General features: G+C 46.2%; 1 protein-coding gene across 1 annotated transcript in view; it reads left to right on the top strand.

Annotated features, from left to right (window-relative positions):
• LOC130124862 (protein enabled homolog) overlaps positions 1-27,170 on the top strand; it is a 160,096-nt gene that overhangs the window by 63,788 nt on the left and 69,138 nt on the right. The window contains exon 2 of the mRNA XM_056294208.1: positions 27,081-27,170. This exon is cut by the window's right edge and continues 76 nt beyond it. Within this exon, the coding sequence (XP_056150183.1) occupies positions 27,081-27,170 (90 nt within the window). The remainder of the gene's footprint in view (positions 1-27,080) is intronic.

Here is a 27,170-nt window from a genome sequence, read left to right as displayed (position 1 = left end):
TGTGTGCCCATGTGCACACATACAAAAGTACCCTGTTTGCTGCACAGGCCTGTGGTTGCAACCGTGTAAACATACACAACTGGGAGTTTATAACTGAGCCGACCCGTTTTGTGTAGCCACTTAAGAAAGAATGTTAACAATTGCATCATGCAGACAAACAGTCTTGTTTTGGTTCCATTTACAAAGTAGATCTAACGGCCTTAAAGTGATAAAACTCCCGATAAAACAGATTTATGAGAGGGGAAGGGGAAAAGAAAGAAAGGGGGTTATGAAAAAACAGACTAGAAGCAAAGACGGCATTGGTTAACGGAACATAATTGTCAACAAAAACGACACACTATTAAAAAAACAAGAACACAAAAGAACATCGAAGATCTGAAACGTGAGCTGCCCCCCCCCAAGTCCTTTATTGAATTTTCATATTTTTGAAAGATTGATGTTGAGCAATCTACTCTCATTATGCCAAGTCCTCCTTCACCATGGTGTGCTTTTGCAGATAGAGACGTAGTTTGTCATCTCCAGATGACAAACATTGACATCAACAAAACATTTTCATCCATTACACAACTTCCAATAATGTGGACCGCCGAAAAGGCGCCTATACGGTCTTGCATCTGAAGGCCTCGATTGTAGGTTTTTATTCCATACGTACGAGGTGCTGGGTGTTTGCGTGGCAGTCCGGTTCAGTCCGGTTCTGTCGTGAATGTCTCCCCTGTCCCCGTGTGAAAGGGAGCGCAGTCGGACACTTGTAAAACCTGCCAGGCTCCCAGTTAGCACTCACCTCACACTTTCAGCCACCCGGCACTTAGGAAATGCTACTGTGTCTGCACATATATTTGTGTGTGTGTGTGTGTGTGTGTGTGACACATGCACGCACAGTGACCCGACAGATGTTAACGAGGGTGCTTACTGCTTTTACACACATGCACACACATACATAGAAACACAGACACACAGAAGTAAAAGTGTGCTTTAGGCCTCAGGTGTTGGGTGGGAGGAAAGCAGCCATTTTTTGTCACCTCTGTGGTGACAAAACATGTTCTCAGCAGTAGGGCTTGGCATCGGTGGTGACCTCCCAGTTCAGTATTGCATCAATATTTGGTTGCCGATTTGATATAATTGCCATTTTTTAAAGTATCGCGATTCTCTTAAGTACTGCAATTCATTGTTATGATTCATGGGGCAAATTTTTTTTTCTCTTTGTGCCGGAAATATATTTAATGAAGATGCAGTGCATCTCCAAAATGTTGTGCATCTTTTCCCCTGAGTCATAAAATGTAGTCTCATTATGGAGGCAAATAATTAATACAGAGACTGCATTCATCCGGGAAGTAAAGTGCTTTTAATGAGTTTTACTGAACAAATATACTTAGCACGCTTCACAATATATGCAAGGCTGCATAGAATAAAGCCATTTCCCTCTGAAAGAAGATGTACAGAGTCTCAATCTTGAAATGACTTGAAAACACTTAAAATAATTGTATTTTTAGTAAAAAATATCAACGTTGGTGTAAACGGGCCACGTAGCTTCTGTATATGACGCTAGTTTTTGGGAACATTATGGCTCTTGTGCAAAAACAAGAGCTGGTCAGCATGCTCTGGTGCGAGGCTGCTTCTCTGGGCAGTTACCACATCCCCTGCAGTGGACAACACACATTTGGCACAGACACTTTGTTCCTCGTATACACGAGTACTGCCTGGCCAGTTTGACCAGGAGAGGGAACTGTGAAAGGACTGATGTCCTGTCCAGCGGTCCAGGGGGTCTTTAGAGAGCGGCAAGGCGGTAGCGTTCTTGTACCTTTTCATCTCAAAAGATGACTTAGCAAGTGTCTCCAAGTGAAACAACCAGTGCACAGGTCACTCTTCTCTTAGCGGGTGGGGGCTCTTCTGCGTTATCAGGTGTAGGCTCACCTTCCCTGAGCCCTTCCTCTTCGGACATCACTTCACCCTTCAGAGTGACCCAAAAAAACAATCACACAAAGAGAGACAACACTATATTGTGAACTTGGGTCTACCACTAGCGTGCTGAGATGTTCATTTGAAGCTTATATTATTTTTGAGTCAGTCATTTATGAGTTGAGTTTACCTGTGGTTGATACTCCTGGTCCCCTGATGTGGCAGCTTTGTGGGGCATTCTTGTGTAAATTTCATGTCTGTCATCCTCAGACAGGAACGGCAGTGCTTTAAATCTAGCATCAATGGCTGATGCCACATAAAGCGCGATCCTCTCCTCGTTGCTTGCATGCCACTTGTGGAGATCTTGGTGAACCGCCTCTTAAATATCCCTAAGGCTCTCCTGAGTGTCTTGCAGAAGTTGAGCATGAAGAGTGGCAATGACGGAAAGTGTAGAGCTACTGTCATGTGACATAACGCAAGTAGCAACTTTCATGGGGCTCAGTGCCTGGGTATATTCCTCTCCATTTGATATATCTGACTCTGTGAAGGTGATGATGTCCCTCTCACTCTTCCTTACGTCAGGGGACAGTAGTGTGCTGGCTGTTGCTCCAGGACACATTCAACCATGACATGTGCACTGTTCCAGCAAGTTCACATGTCTGCTCAGTTTGCGCTCCGGGAGATTCAACAATCTTTGCCTTTGCTGGGCGCCTGAAAAAGTCCAGTGAATGCTCCCTCCACAAAAATCTGCTTTACTCATATCAACGCATGCACATGCTCTCTCTCCTACTAAACACATACATGTAAACTGAGAGAGACTTACTCAGTAACAGGGGCTACATAGGCACACACACACTTAATAGAACTCTGACGCACTTAAACCAAGGTCAACAAAGATCTGCTACACTTACACCACACATTTCTTAGAAGAATAAGCAATATCTTACCTTATGGCTTCATCTTTGCCTCTTATACAGCCATCTTCCTTGTCTTACTGGATGCAAAGTCCTTTATAATATCTTTACAGTCCATCTGATGTCCATGTTGACTGTGTTTTTGGTGTCGTTGTGTGGAGTGCCGAGAGGTGTGTTGAAGGTGTCTGGCTGGGGAGCCTGGTCTGCTGCATCCTGTGGGCCCAGGGACCATGGCCCTACCTGGAGCTGCGCCCGAGGAGGAAACACCAAGGGTGGTCTGACAGGATGCGGAAGTGGGGCAAGCTAAGCTAACTGCTAGCCCATGTAGAGCAGCAGTTCCGACAGTCAACCTGGCGTTCGCTCTCTTGGATAGTGAACATTTACTTTTGGCTATGTTGGATAAATTTGTTTTTGTAGTTTTTGTTGTTTGGATATGTGTTTTTGTCTTTGTGTTGCTCTGCTGTGGGCTCGAGGAAACGATATTTCGTTTCATTTCATGTGTGCAGGTGCATGGAATGAAATGACAAATAAATGTTCCTGAATTCAGATTCCTGATCTGTTTAGCCAGTTCACACCCAACAGCAAGTATTGCCCCTGTTTATATTTCAGATGAACATGATTATTGCTGGCCTCCATGGCCCCCCTGCAATGGCTGGACCCCATATAGTTTCCCCCTTTCCCCCCATGTAATATTTTACTTTTACATGGGAGATTTTGCATACAGCCGTATTAAGATCAAGCTTCTTGTCAACTCTGCAGAATCTAAAGTGGTTCCACGCTTTGGGTTTAACACGCGGCGGCGCTGCATGCACCCTGCGGACGTGTGTGTTTGGCCATGTTTATTCCTGTCAGGGTCAGAGTGACTGGATATAGCACGCAGAACTACAAGGAAGCCCTCAGTAAATTTCAATTGTTATGCCAACGCTTTTCCAACGTGTGATTACCAAAAATCCCTATTTTTATTTTTAATTAAAAAAAACGATTTCTGATCGGCGACGCGATAGAAGAATTGCCATCATCAAGAACTGCGATTTGTAACTGAAATCAAACCCCCCCCCCAGGCCTACTCAGCAGGGTACGTGGAAAAGTTTCCTTGACTTTTCCTTGCTTTTCCTCCCCTCACCGGTTTGCTGATCTGTCATCCAGGTTGAAGTGGAACCAGTCAGACTAGTTTTTGGTTTGTAGGATTTGTTCACGTCTGTGGTATTTGAATGACATTACGTTGGATTGCAAAACCTCTCTTTCTCTAACACAATACCTCCGTCTCGCTGATGATTCATTATGACTTTTTTTTCGAGGGATGCACCGATACTGGTATCAGATAGTGGGCAGGCAGATACCAGGCTAAAATAGAGGATCAGCATCAGAGGTTTTATCCAAGACTGAAGTCCGTTACCAAAAGCCAGTAGTAACATGTAGTCAATAAAAACAAAAGGGCTTCATTTACTGCATTTTTGCTACATGGGAACCTGTATTTTTTTAGTGGTTGGGGAAAAACCTGTTTCTATCTCAGTTATTTTGCCCATTGATCCTTAACTAATAGTCTAACTGCACTATTCAGCAAAATTACCATGTACCCGCTAACGGTAGTAAAGTTATATGCGTGAATCCCATTTTTTTCTGTGGGTGTATCCCTGTGATCCTCCTCTCGCTACTATTCTGTCCTTTTTTCTCGGTCTCTCTCCACTGCTAATTCTGGTAATCGCTACCTTTACACAAACCTCAACCTCTCCTTCCTTTACATCTCAATGCATGCTGAGGTTTTGCCAAATATTTCCGAATAAAGTTCATGTGTAATCCAACTGAAGTGCAGTAAAATCTGCATTTTATTTTTGAAGGGTTTCCCGGCCGTGGGATTGCTATGATGTCGGCTACCATCGCACTGCTAAAGGTCAGGGTCATTACAGCCAGTAAGACAGGCGGTGCCAGCTGTGGCTAGCCTTCCTCTAGACATCTGCCTTTCCCATTCATGTTTACTCTGAGTATCTTAATACAAGGCCGAAGTCACACTGGAAGCAGCGAACCCGCCCGGCTCCGGTGCCTTCTTTCACTGCGAATGAGAGCTGGCTAAGCGCTTGCACAGAGCATGATGGGAAACCCGGTGACGCAGGGCACGCTAGCAGCGCAGCGACCAGAAGATGAAATCGGTGAACTTTGACCCCGCAGCGCCAGAAATGAACACAGTGGCAACCAATCAGATTGCAGAGAAAACTCTTCTGCAAAAACTCCACCCTTGGAAAAACAAGCCATTCGTTTCAGTTCCCAAGCAAATTGGGTGAGAAGTGAATTATAACCGCGTCTCATTTTCTGGGACTATACAATCTGCTGATGTTCAGAGATGAGCACCACGGTTCAGTAAAGTACCAGACATTTTTGGTGTTTCTGGTGTGTAAACATAATGTCCAGAGCGATGTCATCCAGACGTCATGAATATCTGTCCCATCTTGGCTAGTTGTAGGCCGTTGTTATTTATCTAATCTGCTTGAATGGGGCGTAAAAATACAACAGGTTTGTCCAGGGGCAAGACGACATGCCCACAGATGGCGGATAGTAGCAGGCGGGAGCGGTGCCGGCGGTTTCTCTGCTTCCAGTGTGACTTGGGCTTAGGACCTAATTGAATCCAAAGGAATCTCTGTTTATCGGCCCCCAACTGCTCATTAAAGCGGGCGGGTGGTTGAATAGGCCAGTACACGGTTGAAGTAATTACTGAACACTAATGACCTGTAGTATTAAATCCTCCTGCAGGTGAATAAGATGGATTTACGCTGTTAACATCACAGTAGGCAACAGACTAGAGTCCCCAAATTGCTACAGCACCTTAAACGCGCAGCGCCGCTGTTTCCTAGTGTCCTTTTCCTCGAGGAAGAGCGTTGCAGATTTTGGGAGGATATCAAAAGCCTACACACACTTTCACTCAGCGATGCAACAAATGAGCCCTTTGTGAAATCCTGGCTTTAATTGACCTGATTAGAATCACTTCACTTGATCAAGAAAAGTCCATATCCGCCTCGGGGCCTACTTGGGAATGGAACGAGTTAGATCTGAATAGAATTACATTTAACGTTGTACATTTTCATTTCAGAGGTCGAGACGATGGAAAAGGTGTGCCGACTTTCAAGGGATCGCTGTAGACCTAGGCTACGAACACGTTTAAGCGATAGATGGCAGCATTTTGTGATTACATCACTCAAAGCGCTTGATGTTGGAAAACTCCCTCAGAAGCAGCCTGTTCTTACAGACTCTGTCAGTACTGACATTTGGTGCACACCTGCCATGGACCGGCATTGTAAAAAGAAAGGCCTAATTTTGAACCTCAGCCGACGACTGTAGAAAATACCTCTCAGCGCTCATCTTCGGCTCATGATGAGTTTATTTATGGGCATTAGTTTGGTGCCCTTGCCCAAGGGCACTACAGCAGTTTGGCATTGTTAGTAGTCGACTACTAAGCCAATCTCCCCTCAACAATCTGCACCCCTGGCTCTTTTTTTTTTCTGGATCCCCCCTTCTCCCCAGTTGTACTTGGCCAATTACCCTATTCTCCGAGCCGTCCTGGTCGCTGCTCCACCCCCGCTGCCGATCCGGGGAGGGCTGCAGACTACCACATGCCTCCTCCGATACATGTGGAGTCGCCAGCCGATTCTTTTCACCTGATAGTGAGGAGTTTCACCAGGGGGACATAGCGCGTTATTCCCCCCAGTTCCCCCACCCCCTGAACAGGTGCCCCGACCGACCAGAGGAGGCGCTAGTGCAGTGACCAGGACTCATACCCACATTTGGCTTCCGACCAACAGACACAGCCAATTGTGTCTGTAGAGAACCCCGACCAAGGCGGAGGTAACACAGGGATTCGAACCGGCGATCCCTATGTTGGTAGACAACGGACTAGACTGCTATGAAACCTGTACGCCCCTGCACTCCTGGCTCTTTCTTTCTTTTTGTTTCTCCGTCCCCCCTCCCCTGAAAGCGACGTGCGCCAACACTGAATGTCAGTTGCCAGTAAGCTGGTTTCACAGTGGCCTCAGCAGAGGCGAAGTGTGTTGATGCTCACACAGATCTGCATCGTGTTCACACGTTGTGCACACTGATGTGATGCCTCACTTCCACTCCAATCTGTATTAGATGGTTATTGCTGGCTTTTCCATTCCCCTGTGGAGGCAAACACACATACACACACACACACAAACAAATACCCATATACACACATTATGCCTGTGCTGGATTATATATAGCTGCCAATAGTCATGGATCCTCAGTTACGCCTCAAGTGTTTGTATCATTGTGATGCCCCCCATTGTCTTGATTGTCTTGGCAGTACCTTGCTCTCTCTCTCTCTCTCTCTCTCTCTCTCTCTCTCTCTCTCTCTCTCTCTCTCTCTCTCTCTCTCTCTCTCCTCTCACTCGCTCGCCCATATCTGGTTCAGTGGATGACTCATACGAGTGAGACGAGGGTATTTTCAAGTGGTTCCATCATTTCGCGTGGCTGTGTATTAGAGTGTGTGTGTGTGTGTGTGTGTGTGTGTGTGTGTGTGTGTGTGTGTGTGTGTGTTTTTTATGTATGTTGGGAGAGAGATGAAAAGTAGGCAGCAGACAGGGCCAGGCAAGCAGCTGCTGGTGATGAAGGGATTTGTGTGTGTGTGTGTACATGTTTAACTATCCCAATGTGGACCAAATGTCCTCAGTAGGATAGAAAAACCAGAAACCACCGACCTCGTGTGGACATTTTAGAGGTCCTCGCAAGTAAAAAGGTCTGTTTTAGGGTTAGGACTTGGTTTTAGGGTTAAGGTTAGAATTGGGGTTAGGTTAAGGTTAGGGTTAAGGGATAGGAAATGAATGTAGTCAATGAGGGGTCCTCATAAGGATAGTGAAACGAGTGTCTGTGTGTGTGTGTGTGTGTGTGTGTGTGTGTGTGTGTGTGTGTGTGAGATCTGTAGGCCATAGTGAGACTGGTCCATGAGAAGTACTATGCGCCATCGGGAGTGTGTCACACACACACTAAGTGTGATGTGTCAAAGACGCAATCAGACAAAACCAGCGAGTTTCACCCTTGATAGCTCTTCCCTGTGTGTGTGTGTGTGTGTGTGTGTGTGTGTGTGTGTGTGTGTGTGTGTGTGTGTGTGTGTGTGTGTGTGTGTGTACTTAGATCAACTTTGTTTTTCTTGTCTTCTTGCTACTGCTACTCCTACCACTCTCCCTCTCTCTCGCTCTCTCTCCCTCTCCCCGTTTCTAAGGTGGCAGAAGGGAGTCACACAAACTGCCACCCATGTACGGCTGTGTTGCCACGGTGACTGCTTTGGTTGCCGTGCCTATAAAAAGGCAGCGGGGGTTTGTGTCCCCCGCTCCCCCATCCCTCCGCAGCGTGGGTGACCTGTGATAACTGAAGTATTGTAAGAAACTACTGTATTTATATTGCGTTTTCACAGCAGGTCTCAGCGTTGTGTGCCTGACTCAGTGTTTACCCTGAAAACGTTTCCTGTCCTGAGTTTGAGTTTTAGTTCGGATTTGAATCTCATAAAACTTAGAGTTTTGATATTTTTTACACAGAAACGGCATTATTGCCATTAAAATGAGGAATTGTGACAGCAATATCACATCCATCCATCGATGTCTATACACTATGTATAATCATGTGCACACACACACACACACTAACAACACACAAAGGTGCACGTTGCTTCAGAGCGACTGTGCTCATCACATGTACAGGACGCTCGCTCGTATCCGTCACGATGCGCCGGTCCACGAAACGGCGAGACAACGAGACCCGGGCACGGCTGAGCCGCGGACAAGGTTATCTGTCGCTCTCGCCAGTTTCCTCTTTCCGTCCACTCACCCGCCCTCGGTTGGTGCCGGAGCACAAATACTACAGCTCCCCCCCCCCCCCCCCCAGCCTGCCTCCCTCCTCTCCTCCCTTCTTTGTTCGGGAGCTGAGCTGAGGAGAGTCCAGATCGTTCTGTCTGGCTGAGGGCGCCGCGGTCCTCCAAGAGGCCAGGAGGACAAAAACAGAGGAGAGGAGTTGTGTGTGTATTTGTGTGTGTGTGTAGCCCTGATCTTCAGTATCATCTCTCTATACATGTTGTAGGGAGAACACACACCATAGCAGCCATGGTACAGGGCGACAAGTCTTCTTTGTGTCTTTGAAACGGTGTCAAACCTTTTGTACAAAAGTGAATCGTTGTCTCATTATCTCTGAATGTCGTTTGGTGGCGCACGCTACAACAGCTGTATGTACTGGCATCATTTACGTTTTTTGTGGATCTTCCCCCCTTTTTCTCCCCCAATTGTACTTGGCCAAGTACCCCACTCTTCTTTCTCCCCCAATTGTACTTGACCAATTACCCCACTCTTCCCAGTCATCCTGGTCGCTGCTCCACCTTCTCTGCTGATCCGGGGAGGGCTGCAGACTACCACATGCCTCCTCCGATACATGTGGAGTCGCCAGCTGCTTCTTTTCACCTGACAGTGAGGAGTTTCACCAGGGGGACATAACACATGGGAGGGCCATGCTATCCCGTCCAGTTCCCCCTCCCCCCTGAACTGGCACCCCGACTGGCCGACCGACCAGAGGAGGTGCTAGTGCAGCGACCAGGACACATAGCCACATCCGGCTTCCCACCCACAGACACGGCCAATTGTGTCTCTAGGGACGCCCGGCAAAGCTGGAGGTAACACGGAGATTCGAACCGGCGATCCTCGTGTTGGTAGGCAACAGAATACACAACGCCACGCCACCCGGACTCCACCATTCCCATTTTCTTACACGATGTAGTGTATTTCCGTGTAGCCCGTTGAATGTAGTTGTAAACAAATAATTTCAGCAGCGTTTCAGAGATGCCTGGATGACGACTCAGTATCATGTCTGCTGCTGGAGTGTTGGCCCCATAACATATATATATATATATATATTGAGAGAGAGATGTAATGTTGAAAATCGGGATTGTTCCCCTTCCTGTGTAACATGTAGTTTGTGACCAACCACCTGTCACACTTCTCCTGGAGCGCCACCTTGCTGTGGCGGAGAAGCTTGTGTGTACCAATGATCCCAAGAGCTATGCCGTCTGGAGCTTGGCTCCTGGTAGGGTCACCCAAGGTGGATAGGTCAAGGGGGAGGTTCCGGACAAAGCGCAATCCAACAAAGACCTCAACGGCGGAACTGGTGGAAGATGTCTCCAGGTCACCACGGCAGTGAAGGCGGATGAAGGCTGCAACAGAGGCTGGTCCCCAATCGTCTTGGTTCTCCATGCTGTTGGACTCTGGCCACCCCCTGCCAAGGACCTTGTGGTGGCTGCACGCGCATCAGCCATTCCACGTAAAAAGCTTTCATGCACAGGCATCCGAAAGGACAGTCATACTCGACCCCGAATGACCACCGATGACGATGATGATGATGATAATGTCACTCAAGACTGCACAGTTGTCCTCTCTGTCCGTGCTGTGTTATCCTGAGGGCTGATCCATTAATCCGTTGCTGTGTGAACAAATTTTTTTTTCCCCCCAGCCAATTTCCTGTTCGCGCCACCAGCTGAACAAAAAAAGGTAGCGCCGTGCGACCGAAGAGACCGATGTGTCCCCCGAGTCGGTCGTGAGAGGAATAGTAGTAATAACCGCATGGGGCAGATATTGATTTTTATGAGACGTGATGAAGAGGAGCGACTCGACAGTCTGACGTGTTGAAATACCTTTTCGTACCTTCTGATGCCTTAATCAACACCGAAGCCACAAAAAAAAAAAAAGGTGCTACGATATCCGTCCATGGAGTCTGGTGTAAAGACCCGTTTCTGGACTGATGCTGATGAAGTTTGGCAGCATCCATAGTCTACTAGTCACATGGACAAGTAATTGAATCTAATCAACAGTTTTACTTACTTACTCGAAAAGAAATAATGGCTGCCATGAATTTTTTTTTTGTTTTGTTCAACTCGGCACTACTTTTACCATCGCTGTGTTTAAGAGACTTTTATTTTCTGCCCTTTTTCTTGGAGAGGCCTCACCTCTTCCTCGCTGCTTGTTCTTAATGACTTCCATGTGGGCTGGAAGACGCAACATGTTCAAATTTACACTAGACTATAAGAAATAACTTGATGGGGGGGAGAAGGGGCAGAGAGAAGGACAGTGGGAGAGAAAGTTGAGGAGAGACAGATGGAGAGAACTGGAGGAAGGATGTACATGTGGGTGGGACACTCCCCAGACTCGCTCCATCCTGAACCTCCTCATGTCCGAGCCAAGTTCCTCCTCCTCCTCCTCTGTCCATCCCAGCACCCTTTTCCACAATGAGTCGGAAAAGCCTTCTGGAAGATTTTTTTTTTTTTAGCTATATTGGAGTTTCACCCTCTCTTCCTTTTGAAAGTGCTGACTCAGACCTTTTTGAAGAGAGAGAGACACAGAGAGAGAGAGAGAATATGGAAGGAGAGAGAGCGAGAGGGAGAATATGGAAGGAGAGAGCGAGAGAAACTATGGAAGGAGAGACAGAATATGGAAGGAGAAAGAGCGAGAGAAAATATGGAAGGAGAGAGAGAAACTATGGAAGGAGAGAGAATATGGAAGGAGAGAGAATATGGAAGGAGAAAGAGCGAGAGAAAATATGGAAGGAGAGAATATGAAAGGAGAGAAAGAAACTATGGAAGGAGAGAGAGAATATGGAAGGAGAGAGAGAATATGGAAGGAGAGAATATGGAAGGAGAGAGAGAATATGGAAGGAGAGAGAGAATATGGAAGGAGAGAGAGAGAGAATATGGAAGGAGAGAGAGAATATGGGAGGAGAGAGAGAGAGAATATGGAAGGAGAGAGAGAATATGGGAGGAGAGAGAGAGAGAATATGGAAGGAGAGAGAGAGAGAATATGGGAGGAGAGAGACTTGTCTGCTGTTTGCTGATGAATTGAGTCTGATGGAAAGAGATTGATAATAAAACAAGACTCAGCTCATCGCTTGTTCTCCCGTGTGTGTGTGTGCGTGTGTGTTTGTGTGTGTGCATAGCTGTGTGTGTGTGTCTTTCGGTTGGGAAAACGGAGGAAGTGCTGTGAGAGAGCGAGAGAGAGAGATGATGTGGGAAGGACTGACTGAGCACATCTGCTGGGGCTGAGTGATGTGCGCTGTCTTAGCAACACTTGTACTGAGACGTTTACAAATACGAAGGAACCAAAACGCCTCGCTCAGACGCCAAGACATACCCACGTTAAGTCCCCCAAAACGCCGCGGAAATTGCCGGCTTTGCAAAAGAAGGACGGGTATAACAGCCGAGTGCGTGATTGAGTTCGACTTCGGTGTGCTTTCAGAGGATTTGGAAAGTGTAGGTGAAGAAAGTCAGTCTGCCCACCCTGAAGTGCTTGTCCCTGTCGGGGGCGTGCAAAAAACCCCAAAACCTGACTTTGTTTTTTGTTTGTTCTCATTTTGCCACTGAGGTTTGACTCCAGCAGAGCTCGGTGTGTGGCCAGCTGTCATTTACAGTAACACACTCTGACTAGGAGCAGTGGGGCAAGTCTCCGTATGTGGACTTGGTGGTCTACTGTGGTGTTTTTACCTCCAGCTATAATCACAGCAATGCATAATGAGGAAAGTGGAGCCCGGTGGACTGGAAACTAGAAGGAAAAGTACAAATCCTTGGACGTACACACCGAAGCCACCCTGCTTGTCTTCTCAGTTAAAACCAGTCACAGCTATAACAAGTCTCAGGGGACCCCCCCCCCCAAAAAAAACCCACACACACAAACCTCCCCAGTTGTGACTGGCCAATTACCCCACTCTTCCGAGCCATCCTGGTCGCTGCTCCACCCCCTCTGCCGATCCGGGGAGAGCTGCAGACTACCACATGCCTCCTCCCCTACATGTGGAGTCACCAGCCGCTTCTTTTCACCTGACAGTGAGGAGTTTCACCAGGAGGATGTAGTGCGTGGGAGGATCACGCTATTCCCCCCCAGTCCCCCCCCCCCAAACAAGACGCCCTGACCAACCAGAGGAGGCGCTAGTGCAGCGACCAGGACACCTGCCCACATCCGGCTTCCCACCCGCAGACTCGGCCAATTGTGTCTGTAGGGACGCCCGACAAAGCCGGAAGTAACAAGGGGATTCGAACCAACGATCCCTTTGTTGGTAGGCAATGGAATAGACCACTACACTACCTGGACGCCCCCCCCCTCCCCCGAGAACACGTTTCTAAGCAGTTATTGGCGGCTACAGATGAACTAATGATACATCGTGGACCCCTAGCTTAGGTGTCATCGGTGCGTACCACATCTGACATCATAATAGACAAGATGGAGTTCTCTTTTTCCAACGAGTCCTCGGTACTTTAAACCTCTCTCTCCCTGCAAATCTTGTTTCCGGGAGGACACTCGGCACAATTATTTAAATGTAAACGAGTAGCTGACTACCAACCAGAAATGACAGTAACTGACTACATGGCTGGCTGATTTAATTTACTGACTATGTCAGTGGTTTTAGTATAGGCAGTCATGTAATTCTGTATGTTCAAGCCACATTGTCATGTCCAGGGGCATCTCACACAGCGGGTTACATAAGCATCTGTTGGTCGATATTCTTCCCTCCCTCCCTCCCTCCTCTCTCTCACACACTATTCTGTCTGTTCTTCATACCTCATTTTCCTGATTCACTCTTTCAGTCTGTTCCTCCCCCTCCTTTTCCTTATCCATCTTTCTCCTCACACTCCATTTCTGTTTCTCTCTCTCTCTCTCTCTCTCTCTCTCTCTCTCTCTCTCTCTCTCTCTCTCTCTCTCTCTCTCTCTCTCTCTCTCTCTCTCTGTCATCCCCTCAGCCACAGCCTCCGTTCTGGCAGGATATGACATCACGGCGGCAGTGTCCCCGGAGCGGTGCCTGCTCTGCTTTGAAGTCAGAGCCATTCTGAACTGAGCACCTCATTAACATTGATGAAGGGGATGAAAGTATTTTCATCTCATATCCCATTCTCCGTTCCTATTCTTGTCACATGTGCAGATTGTGTGTGTGTGTGTGTGTGTGTGTGTGTGTGTGTGTGTATGTGTGTGTGTGTGTGTGTGTGTGTGTGTGTGTGTGTGTGTGTGTGTGTGTGCGTGCGTGTTACAAGTTAGAAATTTGCCACAAGCAAAGCACCAGTTAATTTTGTCTGAGGTTGCAAAAATTATGCCAACTCTGCCGACACTTTGGCGAATCACCAGCTTGTCCACTTATCATTCAGAAACCATATTTGTCCTGTGAAATAATGTTTGCCGCTTAAGTCAGAATTCAATACTTCCACTGTGGAAGACGGACAGAAGGTTTCTCTTTTTCATAATATGTGGCATATACGTGTCTGTCCACTCCTCCCTATCTCCTTCCTTCCTTCCTTCCTTCCTTCCTTCCATCCTTCCTTCCTTCCTTCCTTCCTTCCTTCCTTCCTTCCTTCCTTCCTTCCTTTCTTCCTTCCTTTCTTCCTTCCTTCCTTTCCTCCTTCCTTCCTTCATTCCTCGTGTGCACATGTCCCCCTGTTGCTGAAAGAGGTTCAGGGGATGAGCTGAGCAGCAGGGTGTGTTTTATTTGCAGATGTTGGGCTGAAGACTATTTAAAAAGCATGTTAACATTTGCTGCCTGTGCCCCACTTAAAGTTTCCATCAAGGAAAAGAACGGTCTCTGGAATTGCCTGTCCAGAGGAATAGGCCAACGTACATGGACATTTCCATGAAAGTTGTCAGATAATTTGTCTAGATGGGGGTGTGGGTTGGGCTGTATAGGTGGGACTGTCTTCCACTCTGTAATCTGCTTAATGTTCTGTAGTGAACAGCATATTTACAGAAATGACTTGTTTTTGGCCTGTCTCCACCTACTCGCGTTTTGAAAAATGATGAAAAAAAGGGTGTGGGGTGGAGGACATGGATAGTGGTGCCCATGTATAAAGGATATAAAGGGGTGTAGATGTAGAGGACAGTGATGGTGGTGTCCATGTATAAAGGATATAAAGGGGTGTAGATGGAGAGGACAGTGACGATGGTGTCCCATGTATAAAGGATGTAGAGGACAGTGAGGGGGGTGTCCATGTATAAAGGATGTAGAGGACAGTGATGGGGGTGCCCATGTATAGGGACAGTGATGGCGGTGCCCATGTATAAAGGATGTAGGGGACAGTGATGGCGGTGCCCATGTATAAAGGATGTAGAGGACAGTGATTGGGGTGTCCATGTATAAAGGAGGGGTGTAGATGTAGAGGACAGTGATGGGGGTGTGGGTTAGGCAGTGTGATGTCTCCTTTTTTTCTGAATTTCTCATAAAGGCAAACAGCTCTGCCATCCAAAGCCCCATACCAACATGTTGGCAGCTCATTTGTAGGTTTAGTTGATAGTTTATTAACTCATTGACGATTCATAAGAGCAAGGACAGACAGACAGACAGCTCCACTGTCTTTGTTCAGTACAAGAGCTGTGATAGAAAAGTGTTCAGAGAGAGAGAGAATAGGTCAACAAGGAAATGAGTCAGGTCAACAGGACTACATTACAACAGTCAGCTATTCTACTTTTACATTATTGACCTGAAATTCCCAACAAGCCTGTAATCACATTTCATCGAGTTGTGTTTTTCTTCCTGAAGTCCTTGACCTGGTCTTGAGCAGCGCCGAAACAGAGGACCATTGGGTCAACACAGATTTGGACACTGTTTTCAATGAAAAATGCTAACAGACCATTTTTCGTGCAACCCGAGGATATTTTCTCTTGTCATGTATCAGTCGGGTTTTGACCCATGACGAAAAACATCTAGTATGTATGCTGGCCTTGCTCCAGGCTCCGGGATTTGATTTGATTTTTCCCAAATTTATAGTCACTCTTGTTTTCCATGCTGAGCTTTGGGTGAGATTCTTGTGGATTTTAGCTCAGCATGGTTGCACAGAAGTGAGGATCTGGAGAAGTATGTGTTTCCGTGTAAGTGACAAACACACAAAAACTGCAGTATACTTACAGTATAAATGGGTGTTAACATACACAGCTGTGTACATAAACCTTTAATGACTACAACCTCAACCACACAAACTGCATTTTACATAGCATGCAAATAAATACACGCGGGCAAATCCATTTGGATGTATGCACATGCATTTGAGATGTGAGGACCAGCAAAAAAATGGCCTCACTCTGATCAGGTTCAAGACTCCGATTGGTCCTCACAAAGATAGAAGTACAAACACACACACAGAGACTGCGGTAATAGTTTGTCAGCTGGAACATTGGGGGCCGGGGCTGCCTTTCCCCCAGCGGTCATAGAGCGCCGCTTCATTCCATGCAATAAGATCTCAGATATTTCTCTGGCATCTTTATGACCAAACCAAGCGACCACAATCAACAAAACATGCTCCAACACAACTCCTCCACTTCGACGAGATTGCTCCAATTTCCTTTTTGACTCAATCAGAAAACATTTTCAGCCGCAAATCAGACCATACTTGGTCTTTTTCTATAGCATGCCTGTTTCGTATTTTGGAAGAAGCGTTTGCCTGCTATTTAAAGGGGAATTTTCCCCAGTGGTTTTGTGTATTTGTAATCAGTACTGGTGAGTAATGTAGTCAATCGAAGCAATGAAATCCTCACTATGTCTTTTACTGACGGGGAAATCGAAGTTCTCCTGGTCGGGGTCTTTCCCACATTGCCTACACATACCAGAATGCATTGCGAGTAAGACTGTATCGTGGCCCATAACGTCCTCTGTGCTAGTCTTGTGGAGTGTCGTTTTCGCCATCTGAAATATCGCTTAGTCGAGAGAATGAGGATGTCATTTTGAACAGCTTCTCTAGAATAGATTAGAGTATTAGAAACCAGTGGTGGCTGACCAGTACAGGGCGCTGGGGCACCGCCCCCTTCAAATATCAAGAGATGAAAATCAATATAATTTAGTTGTATAATGCAAATAATTATGAAATAAAAGTGTTTTCCAGTCTGAGAGTATCTGTTAGCAGCCGTTAAATATTGGTTCCAAATAGTATTTGGTTGATTTCTGTCTGAATACATGTACTTCCTGGGTCAGGGGCGCCAGCCAAACAACACCTTATGTAAGCCCACAAGCTTTTGGCGAGCAGGTGACCTGAGGCTGCTGTCTAATTGGTTTCTTCAGATTTTCCGTGGGGCGCAGTTCTGTGCGCCCCAGACACCCCCCACTTTTATTGGCAGCGAATTGGTATTGTTTTAATGGTTTTTGATCTAATGTGATTGGACAGTTCTCGTGTCTGTCAATCATGTTCACACCCACCACCACGCCTTGTCTCGACTCAGTCATCCACCGTCTACGAACCCTGGTAAAATCTACAGGCCACACTGTCCTTCTTAATAACTGTGGACATTAAAGCAGCTGTCAGGTGTGCTGCGCCAAGGTAAATTGCACCCCCCCCCCAAAAAATTTTTTTTTAGCACCAGCCACCACTGTTGGAAACCCTGCTAGGCAGCAGGCTTTCTGGTCGCCACATGATGTCATGAAACATCACTTGGAGGCAGTTGAGAAAAAAATCAGTTTCAGCGCCGCTTCTCTGTTTGATTTAGGTGTGCCAGCTCATCTATCAGCATCATCAGACAGAGCCAGCACTAACAGTTGTCAGTAGTCCTGCCAATGCTGGTTCCTTGGCACACTTACATCCAACAGAGCCATTATTAATGTTATTAGCTGCAGCTGTGTTTATCCTGCTATGCTAACATCACAGAGGACCAACACCATCCTGCAATGTTTTTAACCTCTACGTGGGTTTTAACTTGTAGATGTCAGAAAACTGACTAAGATTGCCTGGGTTTAGTAACTCTTTAAGCTGCTTTCAGACGTGTATTCTGAGAGATTGCTGTAATGACTTTCCCGGCACCTCTGGTACTCTTCCCCGTTCACACTTACAGCACCTATCTTTAAGACTTGTGGATAGTGTGTCTTCACACGTGACGTCACAGTGGGGTCCTACCCTGCTCGTGTAGGATGTCCTTTATTTATTTATTTTTGGGGGGAGGGAGGATCCCCCCCCCCTTTTCTCCTCCAATTGTATCCGGCCAATTACCCCACTCTTCTGAGCCGTCCCAGTCACTGCTGCACCCTCTCTGCCGAGCCGGGGAGGGCTGCAGACTACCACATGCCTTGTGCGATACATGTGGGGTCGCCAGCTGCTTCTTTTCACCTGACAGTGAGGGGTTTCACGTGGGAGGGTCACGCTATCCCCCCAGTTCCCCCTCCCCCCCACACAGGCTGACCAGAAGAGGTGCTAGTGCAGCGACCAGGACACATACCTACATCCGGCTTCCCACCGGCAGACACGGCCAATTGTGTCTGTAGGGATGCCCGACCAAGCCGGAGGTAACGCGGGGATTCGAACTGGCGATCCCCGTGTTGGTAGGCAACGGAATAGACCGCTATGCAACCCAGATGCCCTTCCAGGATGTCCTTTGTATTATCATAAACTACAGCATCTATAACAGTACCAACCGGCCTCCTATTCATCTTCAACACGGACTGAGAGGAGCTCTTGTATTTCTGGGTCGGTCTGTTCTCCAGATATTTTTTGAATACTTCAGCTGGTTTACAGAAACATGTCTGAATCAAATGCCTGCTGCAGAACAAACTGTAGATGCATTCCTTATGATCGGCTCACTCGATCCAGTAAACACATCTTACGCAAGATCGATTATGGCTGTTTCACGGCTTTTGTGGTGGTTCATAAATATTTCCGTGGACGTTGCTAGGCCCAGACTCAGTAAGTTGCTGATTTTCCTTTTATGGAATACGGACTCCGAATTGTGTTCACAAATGACCCCAACATGTAAAATTGGCATATGATTAATGGATAAGGCTGGTGTGCGTGTGTGTGTTGGTGTGTATTTTCTGTATACAAGTTCGTAGCTTTGATGGCGTCTTTGAGTGCTTTCCTATTTGTTGCGGAATACAGTATAGGAAAGAGCTCCGTGTCGCTGTGTGATTTTTGAAAAGACCAAGGTGCTTTTTCTTCTTCTTTTCTTTTTTTTTTTCATCCTCTGAAATGTTTACAGCCTGGGCTGCATGTTAAGTAGCTGGTGCGTGTGTGGGAGATGGAGTTTGTGCGCCGCGTGTGTCTGTGTGTGCATGTGAATAAGACCGGCTCCCCACTTAAGATTCAGCGAAGTGCCTTGCTCAGTTGTGGACTCTCCATTTGAAGAGTGTTTTTTCGATCTCTCGGCGTTGAAATTTAAAAGCACAAGGCTTCCCGTCTCATAAGAGGTGTACCCGTCTTCCCTGGGCACCTTGAATATCTTTTGTTCTTTACCCCCGTAGTTCTTTTTTTGATATATTCTGCTCTTTTCTTTCATTTATTCTTCTTGTCTTTCTCTTTTTTTTTCTCCTCGACTCCTCCCATCTCTCTGTATTTATCCATCTCCTCTTATTCTCTCACCCCCACCACCCCCCACCCCCCCCAAATTAATTTTCAAGCAGGCTGTGTAGCAGTGAATGACAGAAATAACCTCTTTCTAAAGTGCCCCGCCACCGGTCTGCACCACTTTCCATCATATTAGTTGCAGAAGCAGAGAAGGTGTTTATAAATAATTGACAGCGTGTCCCTCCCTGCCGTCTGTCACTTACCTTCTGTTCTTGCCGACTGACCCGGATGATTCCCGGTGCCATCAGGCATGCACACGTGCACGGACGTATGCGCGTGTGCACGCACACGCTCGCAAATGCACACAAACAAACTGATCCTGTATCGAAAGGGTTGTGATGTGCCTGTTCTGTCATCTTTCTGTGGCTTTGTTTTATTTGTACGTGTCACATGAACTCCCTACAGTATTACATGTCTGACCTGTTTGGTCTAAAGTGCTTTATATATGATCATGGGCCATCTGGGTAACTTCCTAGAGGACATGTTATTTAAACTGGCTGAGGCAATGAGTGTAAGAGAGACCACACAAAAGAATTGAAAAATTCAGTTGTTTATTTCACAGACATAAAATCAGTCAACTTGGGGGGTTGACTGTCCAAAGTAACGGGGAATGCAGAAGAGTGGTGAAGAAGAGAGTGCAGGCAGGGTGGAGTGGGTGGAGAAGTGTGTCAGGAGTGATTTGCGACAGAAGGGTACCAGCAAGAGTTAAAGGGAAGGTTTACAAGGTGGTTGTGAAACCAGCTATAATGTTATATGGTTTGGTGACAGTGGCACTGAAGAAAAGACAGGAGGTGAAGCTGGAGGTGGCAGAGTTGAAGATGCTAAGATTTTCATTGGGAGTGATGAAGAAGGACAGGATTAGGAACGAGTATATTAGAGGGACAGCTCAGGTTGGACGGTTTGGAGACAAAGCAAGAGAGGCAAGATTGAGATGGTTTGGACATGTGTGGAGGAGAGATGCTGGGTATATTGGGAGAGGGATGCTGAATGTGGAGCTGCCAGGGAAGAGGAGAAGAGGAAGGCCAAAGGGGAGGTTTATGGATGTGGTGAGGGAGGACATGCAGGTGGCTGGCGTGACAGAGGAGGACGCAGAAGACAGGAAGAGATGGAAATGGGTGATCCACTGTGGTGACTCCTAATGGGAGCAGCTGAAAGTAGTGGTAGTAGTAGATTTCACTGACATAAAATAACTCTTAAGTCAGGCTTAACATTTGGGACGTGTGAGTGTAAAGTGTCAGTGCTGTAAGGCATGTATGGATGAGGGAAAGGTGAGGTGTTGTTTGATCTGAAACTAACAAACCAACTCACATAACCAAACTGGGAGACAAACAAACATGAGCCAGCAAAGCCATCTAAGGCTTATGTAGCCACACCGATCCCAGCTCTTTCTATCTGGGCCCTGCAGGGATGAGAGGACTAAAACACAAGTAAACAAATAGCAGTGATGGCCTTCATCAAGAAAGTCCAGACGGACTGCTGACCACGGCGCGCTAGCTAACCTAGCCAGGTCACCGAGCGTCAAACTCGACAAGAACAGTCTCACCATCGGGTTATTTTACATCCGCTCGCTAACCAACATGGGTCTTCTACCTGATTATCTACTGAATGAACACAAGATTGATTTCTTGTGCTTGAATGAGCTGTGGCAGCAACCCAATGACGTTTCACAGCTTAATCAAACTATTCCTCCTGCTGGGTTTGTGTACACCTGCAAATCCCATGCCACTGGCAGGGGTGGTGGTCTCATGATACTTTACAGTGAAAAGTGGAAATTGTCTTCTATAACTGCCCGTGCATGTTTAATTTGAGCCCATTGCCCTACAAATCAATGGGCCAATTCCTACTATACTAGCCACTGTTTATCGACTACCCAAACCCAATAACAATTTCTTAAACAAACATTGTGTTTTTCTAACTGTCTTATTTTCTGTGTCCCATAATGTAATATTGCTGGGTGATTTTAATTTACACATGAACAATGTTAACAATACTCTCACAAAGAGTTTTATATCATGCCTGGACAGTTTTGGATTACAGCAATATATTGATTTTCCTATGCACCCCAGTAGACGCATCCTTGATCTGATTTGCTTCTCTGGTTTAACTCGTCCTTAATTGTAATGCATCCGATTTGCCGATTTCTGACCACAAGATGTCTTTCAGTGTTAACATTATCCAAAACAAATTTGTTACGTTCCATCTCATTCCTTAACATTAAGAATAAATGGACTGCATTTTGAATATTGATTTATCTGCTCTTTCTAGTGGAATTGATGGCCTCTCCAGCAAAGACAATTCATCCACCCCAGATGAACTGGTCTCTCATTACAGCGATGGATTTAATAGTCTTTTAAATGGTCTTGCTCCTTTAAAAACCTGGTCCGTTTCCTTTACCCACTCTGTGCCTTGGTTTACGCCGGAATTATTCCAGTTTAAAGCTACAGGCCATCACCTGGAACATCTTTATGTAAAAACTGGCCTTGTTTTACACAAAGACATGTATGACAACCACATACTTCGTTATAAGGAAGCACCTTCCACAGATAAGTCGCTCTATTATGCAAATTTAATTAGATGGCAAAGGGAATATAAAAAGCCCTGTTTTCCATGGTTAACAATATTTTATTGCCACCGGCCGCTCTTGCACCTCACCTGTATTCAGTATCTCAATATAACACCTTCATAACCTTTTGTAATGCAAAAATTGAAAATATTAATCAGCAATTGACCTCTTCGAACAATACTACATGCAGTTCAGCTTATTCACCCTTCTATGATCCCTGCTTTTCTTCACTATCTAGTTTTAAACTTCCAACTGTTGCTGAAATATCTGGTCTCATTTATTAATCCAAATCATCAACTTATCAGTTAGACCCCTTCCTACTCATTTAGTAAAAGTCTGTATACCTTCTCTGTCCTCTTCAATAACTGATATCATACATTCCTCCCTTAATTCTGGTCTTGTTCCCTCATCTCTCTAAAGAGCTGCAATAACTCCAATACTCAAGAAACCTGGTGTAAACCCCAACAATTGGAATAATTTTCACCCAATTTCAAATTTACCATTTCTCTCTAAAATACTTGAAAGAGCATTTGCAGCTCAGGTACGTCATGGTCACTTGACTGACAACAGTCTATGTGAACAATTTCAATCTGATTTTCGCTCCTTTCACAGTACGAAGACAGCCTTGACGCAAATCACTATCACCAATGATTTGTTGATGGCAGCTGACGCTGGGCTCTTAATCATGCTTGTCTTTCTTGATCAGCAGCCTTTGACCGTTTCATATAACATCCTTCTAGAAAGATTAGCTTCCATTGGAATCATTGGCACATACCTCTCTTGCCTGGTTTAGATCATATCTCTCTGGCCACACTCAGTTTGGCCAACTTAAAAATTTGAGATCACAGTCCTTTCCTATTACTACCAGTGTTCCCCAGGGCTCTGTTTTGGGCCCCCTCCTATTTATTATTTACCTTTTACCTCTAGGCCACATTTTCACGAAATTTGGCATTCAATTTCATTGCTATGCGGCTGAAACCCAGCTCTATCGACCAAGCCCATTTCCACTCTTCCGCCCACTTACCTCTCTGATTGCTTACTAGAAATTAGATCCTGGTTATGTACAGCCTCCTCAAACTTAATAGTGATAAAACCGAGGTAATCCTTGTAGGTACTAAATTTACTTTGGCTAAACCTGATAGTTTTTCTCTGACTAATGACAATTCTGTTGTTCCTCTTTCCCCTCATGTTAAGAGTCTGGGTGTCATTTTGGATAACAAATTATCTTTTGAAGCACACATCAACAATGTTACTTGGTCTTTATACTTCCACCTATGCAATATCAATCGTCTTCATCTGTTGCTTACACCTGACAGCACCGCCATTCTTGTTCACACACTGATTACATCCTGTATTGACTACTGCAGTTCTATTCTCTTTGGTCTTCCTCTCAAGTGTCTTCATAACCTTCAGTTGGTCCAGAATTCAGCTGCCTGTATCATTACCAGAACTCTTTCCATAGATCATATCACTCAGTGTTAAATACCGTATTGAGCTCAAGATTCTGCTTCTCACCTTTAAGGCCCTTAATAACCTAACACGTTCATATCTTTCCAAATTCCTTCATATCCACACACCCTCCTGTACTCTCAGATTCTCTTCTGCCATCCAACTCACTATACTATCTGTTTGCTTGACTACCATGGGGTTTAGAGCCTTTAGTCGTTATGCCCCCCCCCCGTGAAACTCTCCCCCGCAAGACATTTGCAATGTTGACTCTCTTTCCACTTTCAAATCCCATATCAAAACGCACCCTTTCAAACTGGCATATTAGGTCTGATTCCCGACTTTAATGGTTACACCCACATTGAGTTTTGCCCAGATAATGATTTTATACCTATCTGTTGTATTAACTTATTATTGTATACCCCTGCTTTGTTTGATTTTATGATCTCTGATACAGTGCTGCTTGTTTTTAACTAACTGTGTTTTGTAAAGTGTGCTTGAGTGCTCTGAACAGCGCCCATAAATAAAATGCATTATTATTGTTATCAAAGTTACAAAGCACACACAATTGTACAAGTGATTTCCCCTATCTGTACATTATATTTCTTTGTAAAGCACTTTGTAACATTGTTTTAGAAAAGTGCTATATAAATAAAAGTTATAATAACGATAATAAAAATAATAATGATAATAATATTATGGCATCAACCCTCCCTGTACACACAACTTAATGGGTCTATGGTTACCCAAAAGCCCTCAAATGTGTTTGACAATGACAGGAAAGTAAGTAATAGACAGAAGTAGATGGTTAATCACTGACTGGATTGCCCTATAGAGAGAAAAAGTGGCATTGACATTGCAGCACAAGTATCTCTGCGACCACTGCTTTTTTAAATACAAAGCTTTACCATTCCAGCAACAGTGGGTGGCAATAACTTGACATGTCTTTAGCTAACTTCTTAGCAAGTATGCTAGCCCACATGTAGCTAAATGCTGTAGCAATAATTCAAGAGATCAAGCTTCACGTCTTTATCACAAACTTGGTTGACCTATTTAAAATCTTTCATACTATATGCATGTGCCTTTCAGTTGTCTCTGTGCTGCTGTGGGGTTATTGTATTGCTCAGGAAATTCTCTCTCTCTCTCACACACACACACACACACACACACACACACACACACACACTGCAAGATTCACAAACGACAATTGCCAGAACTGTCCACTGTGAAGACATTGGCTGTGCATACATAGAAAGGTCAATGGCTTGAGAAGGTAAACGTAATTTATCTCAACTTCCTGTGCATCTCATGGAGCGCCACATCGGTCTGCACACAACAACAACAAAGTTTAGTTTCCATTGAATACATTGGAAACTAATGCCAAGGCACAGGCAAATACTGTTCTTGCACTGCGATGTGACTTTCACTTAAGATTTGGAGATGGTGGTTAAAGATGTGGCGATGGCGGCACGTAATGCAGACAGACATGGAGACAAAGAGAGCGAGGTGGCAGGACGGGCCGAGAGAGTGGCTTACAGAGTGATAAGAGGGAGAGAAGGCATGAGACTTATTAGCTTAAACTAATGTTCTTAGGCCTTTCCCGTTCTGGAAATGGGATAGCTCTAACAATAGAATAGAGACGTCCATTGTCAGGCGGGGGATCTTCTGATCGCAAACCGAGCCCCAGCAGGGATGAAGCACAGCTGTGAGCTCCACTTCACTTCATGAAGAACAGACTGATTTTAGCATAAACTGACCCGGTGCCTTATCAGCGCTACCAGTTGCAAGATACAGATGTGATATGAAACGCAAGTGAACGCGTCCGACTTCTACCGGTATTGTAAGCCGATGGTCTTTAAACTCCTTTTTTTTTTTTTGATCGTGCTGAATTGGTTTACGTATGAATAAGCTAGGTCCCTTCCTCTCCGCCGTAAAGGCCAGCACCGAGGCTCTCAATCACAGCGATGCCACGGCGCGGTAAACAAATGACACGCCAGTCCTGAGGCACACAATTATCGCTCCCTCGAAAATGTCACAGAAGTCCCCGAACGGTTGTAAAGTTGTTCAAGAGGAGATGTCAAAATGGGAAGAGCCCGCCGTGGAGCAGATTTGATTTTATAAAGCAAGTCGGTCCATTATCTACTCCATATTTATCTACTGTCATCTCTATATCAAGTACTGTGCAATATTCTCCATACATTTCTATAAGGGAAACTGTGTTGGTGTAGTACTTATGGTGGCCAGCTCACCTGCTGCTTGCTAGCTCACTGACAGAATTGAGAAGCTGGAGTTTGTCTGCTGGTTTTCCATGTTCATGCCGGCTGTATTGGATTTTGGTGCTGGCCTTGTTGGTTTAATGCCACTCCAGGGAGGTACTGAACAAACACATCCACCTGCATGCGTAAATCCCCTGCACCACCTGTTCCTGCCCGCTGTACATGACATTATTCTGTAGCATAATATTCAGCACATACAGCCTACCCGTGTTACTCAAAAGTGTGCAGATGAATTGGACGGGTCTCCCCTGCAGTTTAACTCACTCCCCATTCTGTCTTCCTACCTCCCCTTCTCGCTCCCCCCCTCCCTCCCCCATCTGTCTGTCTGTCTCTCCCTCTCCCCTTCTCACTCGCTCTATCTCTCGCTGTCTCCCTCGCTCTCCCTCTCCCCCTCGCTCTGTCTGTCTGTCTGTCTTTCTCTCCCCCTCTTCCCTTCTCTCTCTCTCCCCCTTCTCGCTCTCTCTATCACTCGCTCTCTCCCTCTCCCCTTCTCGCTCTCTATCGCTCGCTCCTTCTCGTGTTCTGTCTTTCTGTCTCTCTCCCTCTCCCCTTCTCACTCTCTCTCTGTCTCCCCCTTCTCTCTCTCTTCCTCTCCCCTTCTCTCTCTCCCCTTCTCTCTCGCTCTCTTGCTCTCCCCTTCTCTCTCCCTCCCCCCTCCTCGCTCGCTCTATCGCTCACTCTCTCCCTCTCTCCCTCTCCCCTTCTCGCTCTCTTATCGCTCGCCCTCTCCCCTTCTCGCTCTCTCTGTCTCTCTCTCCCTCTCCCCTTCTCGCTGTCTCCCCCTCTTCTTCTCTCGCTCTCTCACTCTCCCCTTCTCTCGATCGCCCTCTCCTCTTCTCCCCCTTCTCTCTCGCACTCCCCTTCCCTCTTTCTCTTTCTCTCGCTCTCCCCTTCTCTCTTTCTCTCCCTCTCCCCTTCTCTCTCGCTCCCTCGCCCCTTCTCTTTCGCTCTCCCCTTCTCCCTCCCCTCTTCTCCCTCTCTCTGTCTCTCTCCCCCTCTCCCCTTCACGCTCTCTCTCTGTCTGTCTGTCTCTCTCTCGCTTTCTCGCTCTCCCCTTCTCTCTCTCTCCCTCTCCCCTTCTCGCTCACTTTCCCTGTCTCCCTTTCTCTCTCCCTTTCCCCTTCACGCTCTCTCTCTGTCTGTCCGTCTCTCTGTCCCTGTGTGCTGCTGTTATCACCCTTCTTCCGTCTCTCGTCTCTCATTTTTTATTCTGTTTCTCTCTTCCTCGCTGTCCCTGTCTTGGTTGAATTAGGGAATACGAAGGATGTGAAAAGTGTCCGAATCATGAGGGCATGCTCTCTCTCTGTGGGCCCGTGGCAGAAAACTTCTTGGGAAAATATAAACACTCTAAAGTTTTTCTAAATGTGTTGCGTTGGCATTTTGATGTAAGTATTGTGCTGAACTGAGCTGCAAGGTGACGGTGGTGTCACAAAGATGAACCCCGGTCTATAGTGACCAGGAGGTCTTGTCTCGGAGGTCATTCTTTGCTGTGATGTGGTTGTTGCGCTCCTCGCGTGCCATCAACACCACATATAAGGTACACCGTGCGAGGCTCGTCTTGGACCAAAGCCGAAGCAACCGATTGTACGATGCACAACAAAGTTTTGTATCAGAAAACTCAACACCTCTCTCTCTCTCCCCCTCCCCACGTCTCTCTGCAGTGAACAGAGTATCTGCCAGGCGCGGGCCGCTGTCATGGTGTACGATGATGCCAATAAGAAGTGGGTCCCAGCTGGCGGCTCCACGGGCTT

Source organism: Lampris incognitus, chromosome 15 (assembly GCF_029633865.1).
Source record: "Lampris incognitus isolate fLamInc1 chromosome 15, fLamInc1.hap2, whole genome shotgun sequence".
In the NCBI taxonomy this organism is placed as follows: domain Eukaryota; kingdom Metazoa; phylum Chordata; class Actinopteri; order Lampriformes; family Lampridae; genus Lampris; species Lampris incognitus.
The sequence above is the reverse complement of the archived record's forward strand: the minus strand, read 5'-3'. Positions and strand labels throughout refer to the sequence as shown.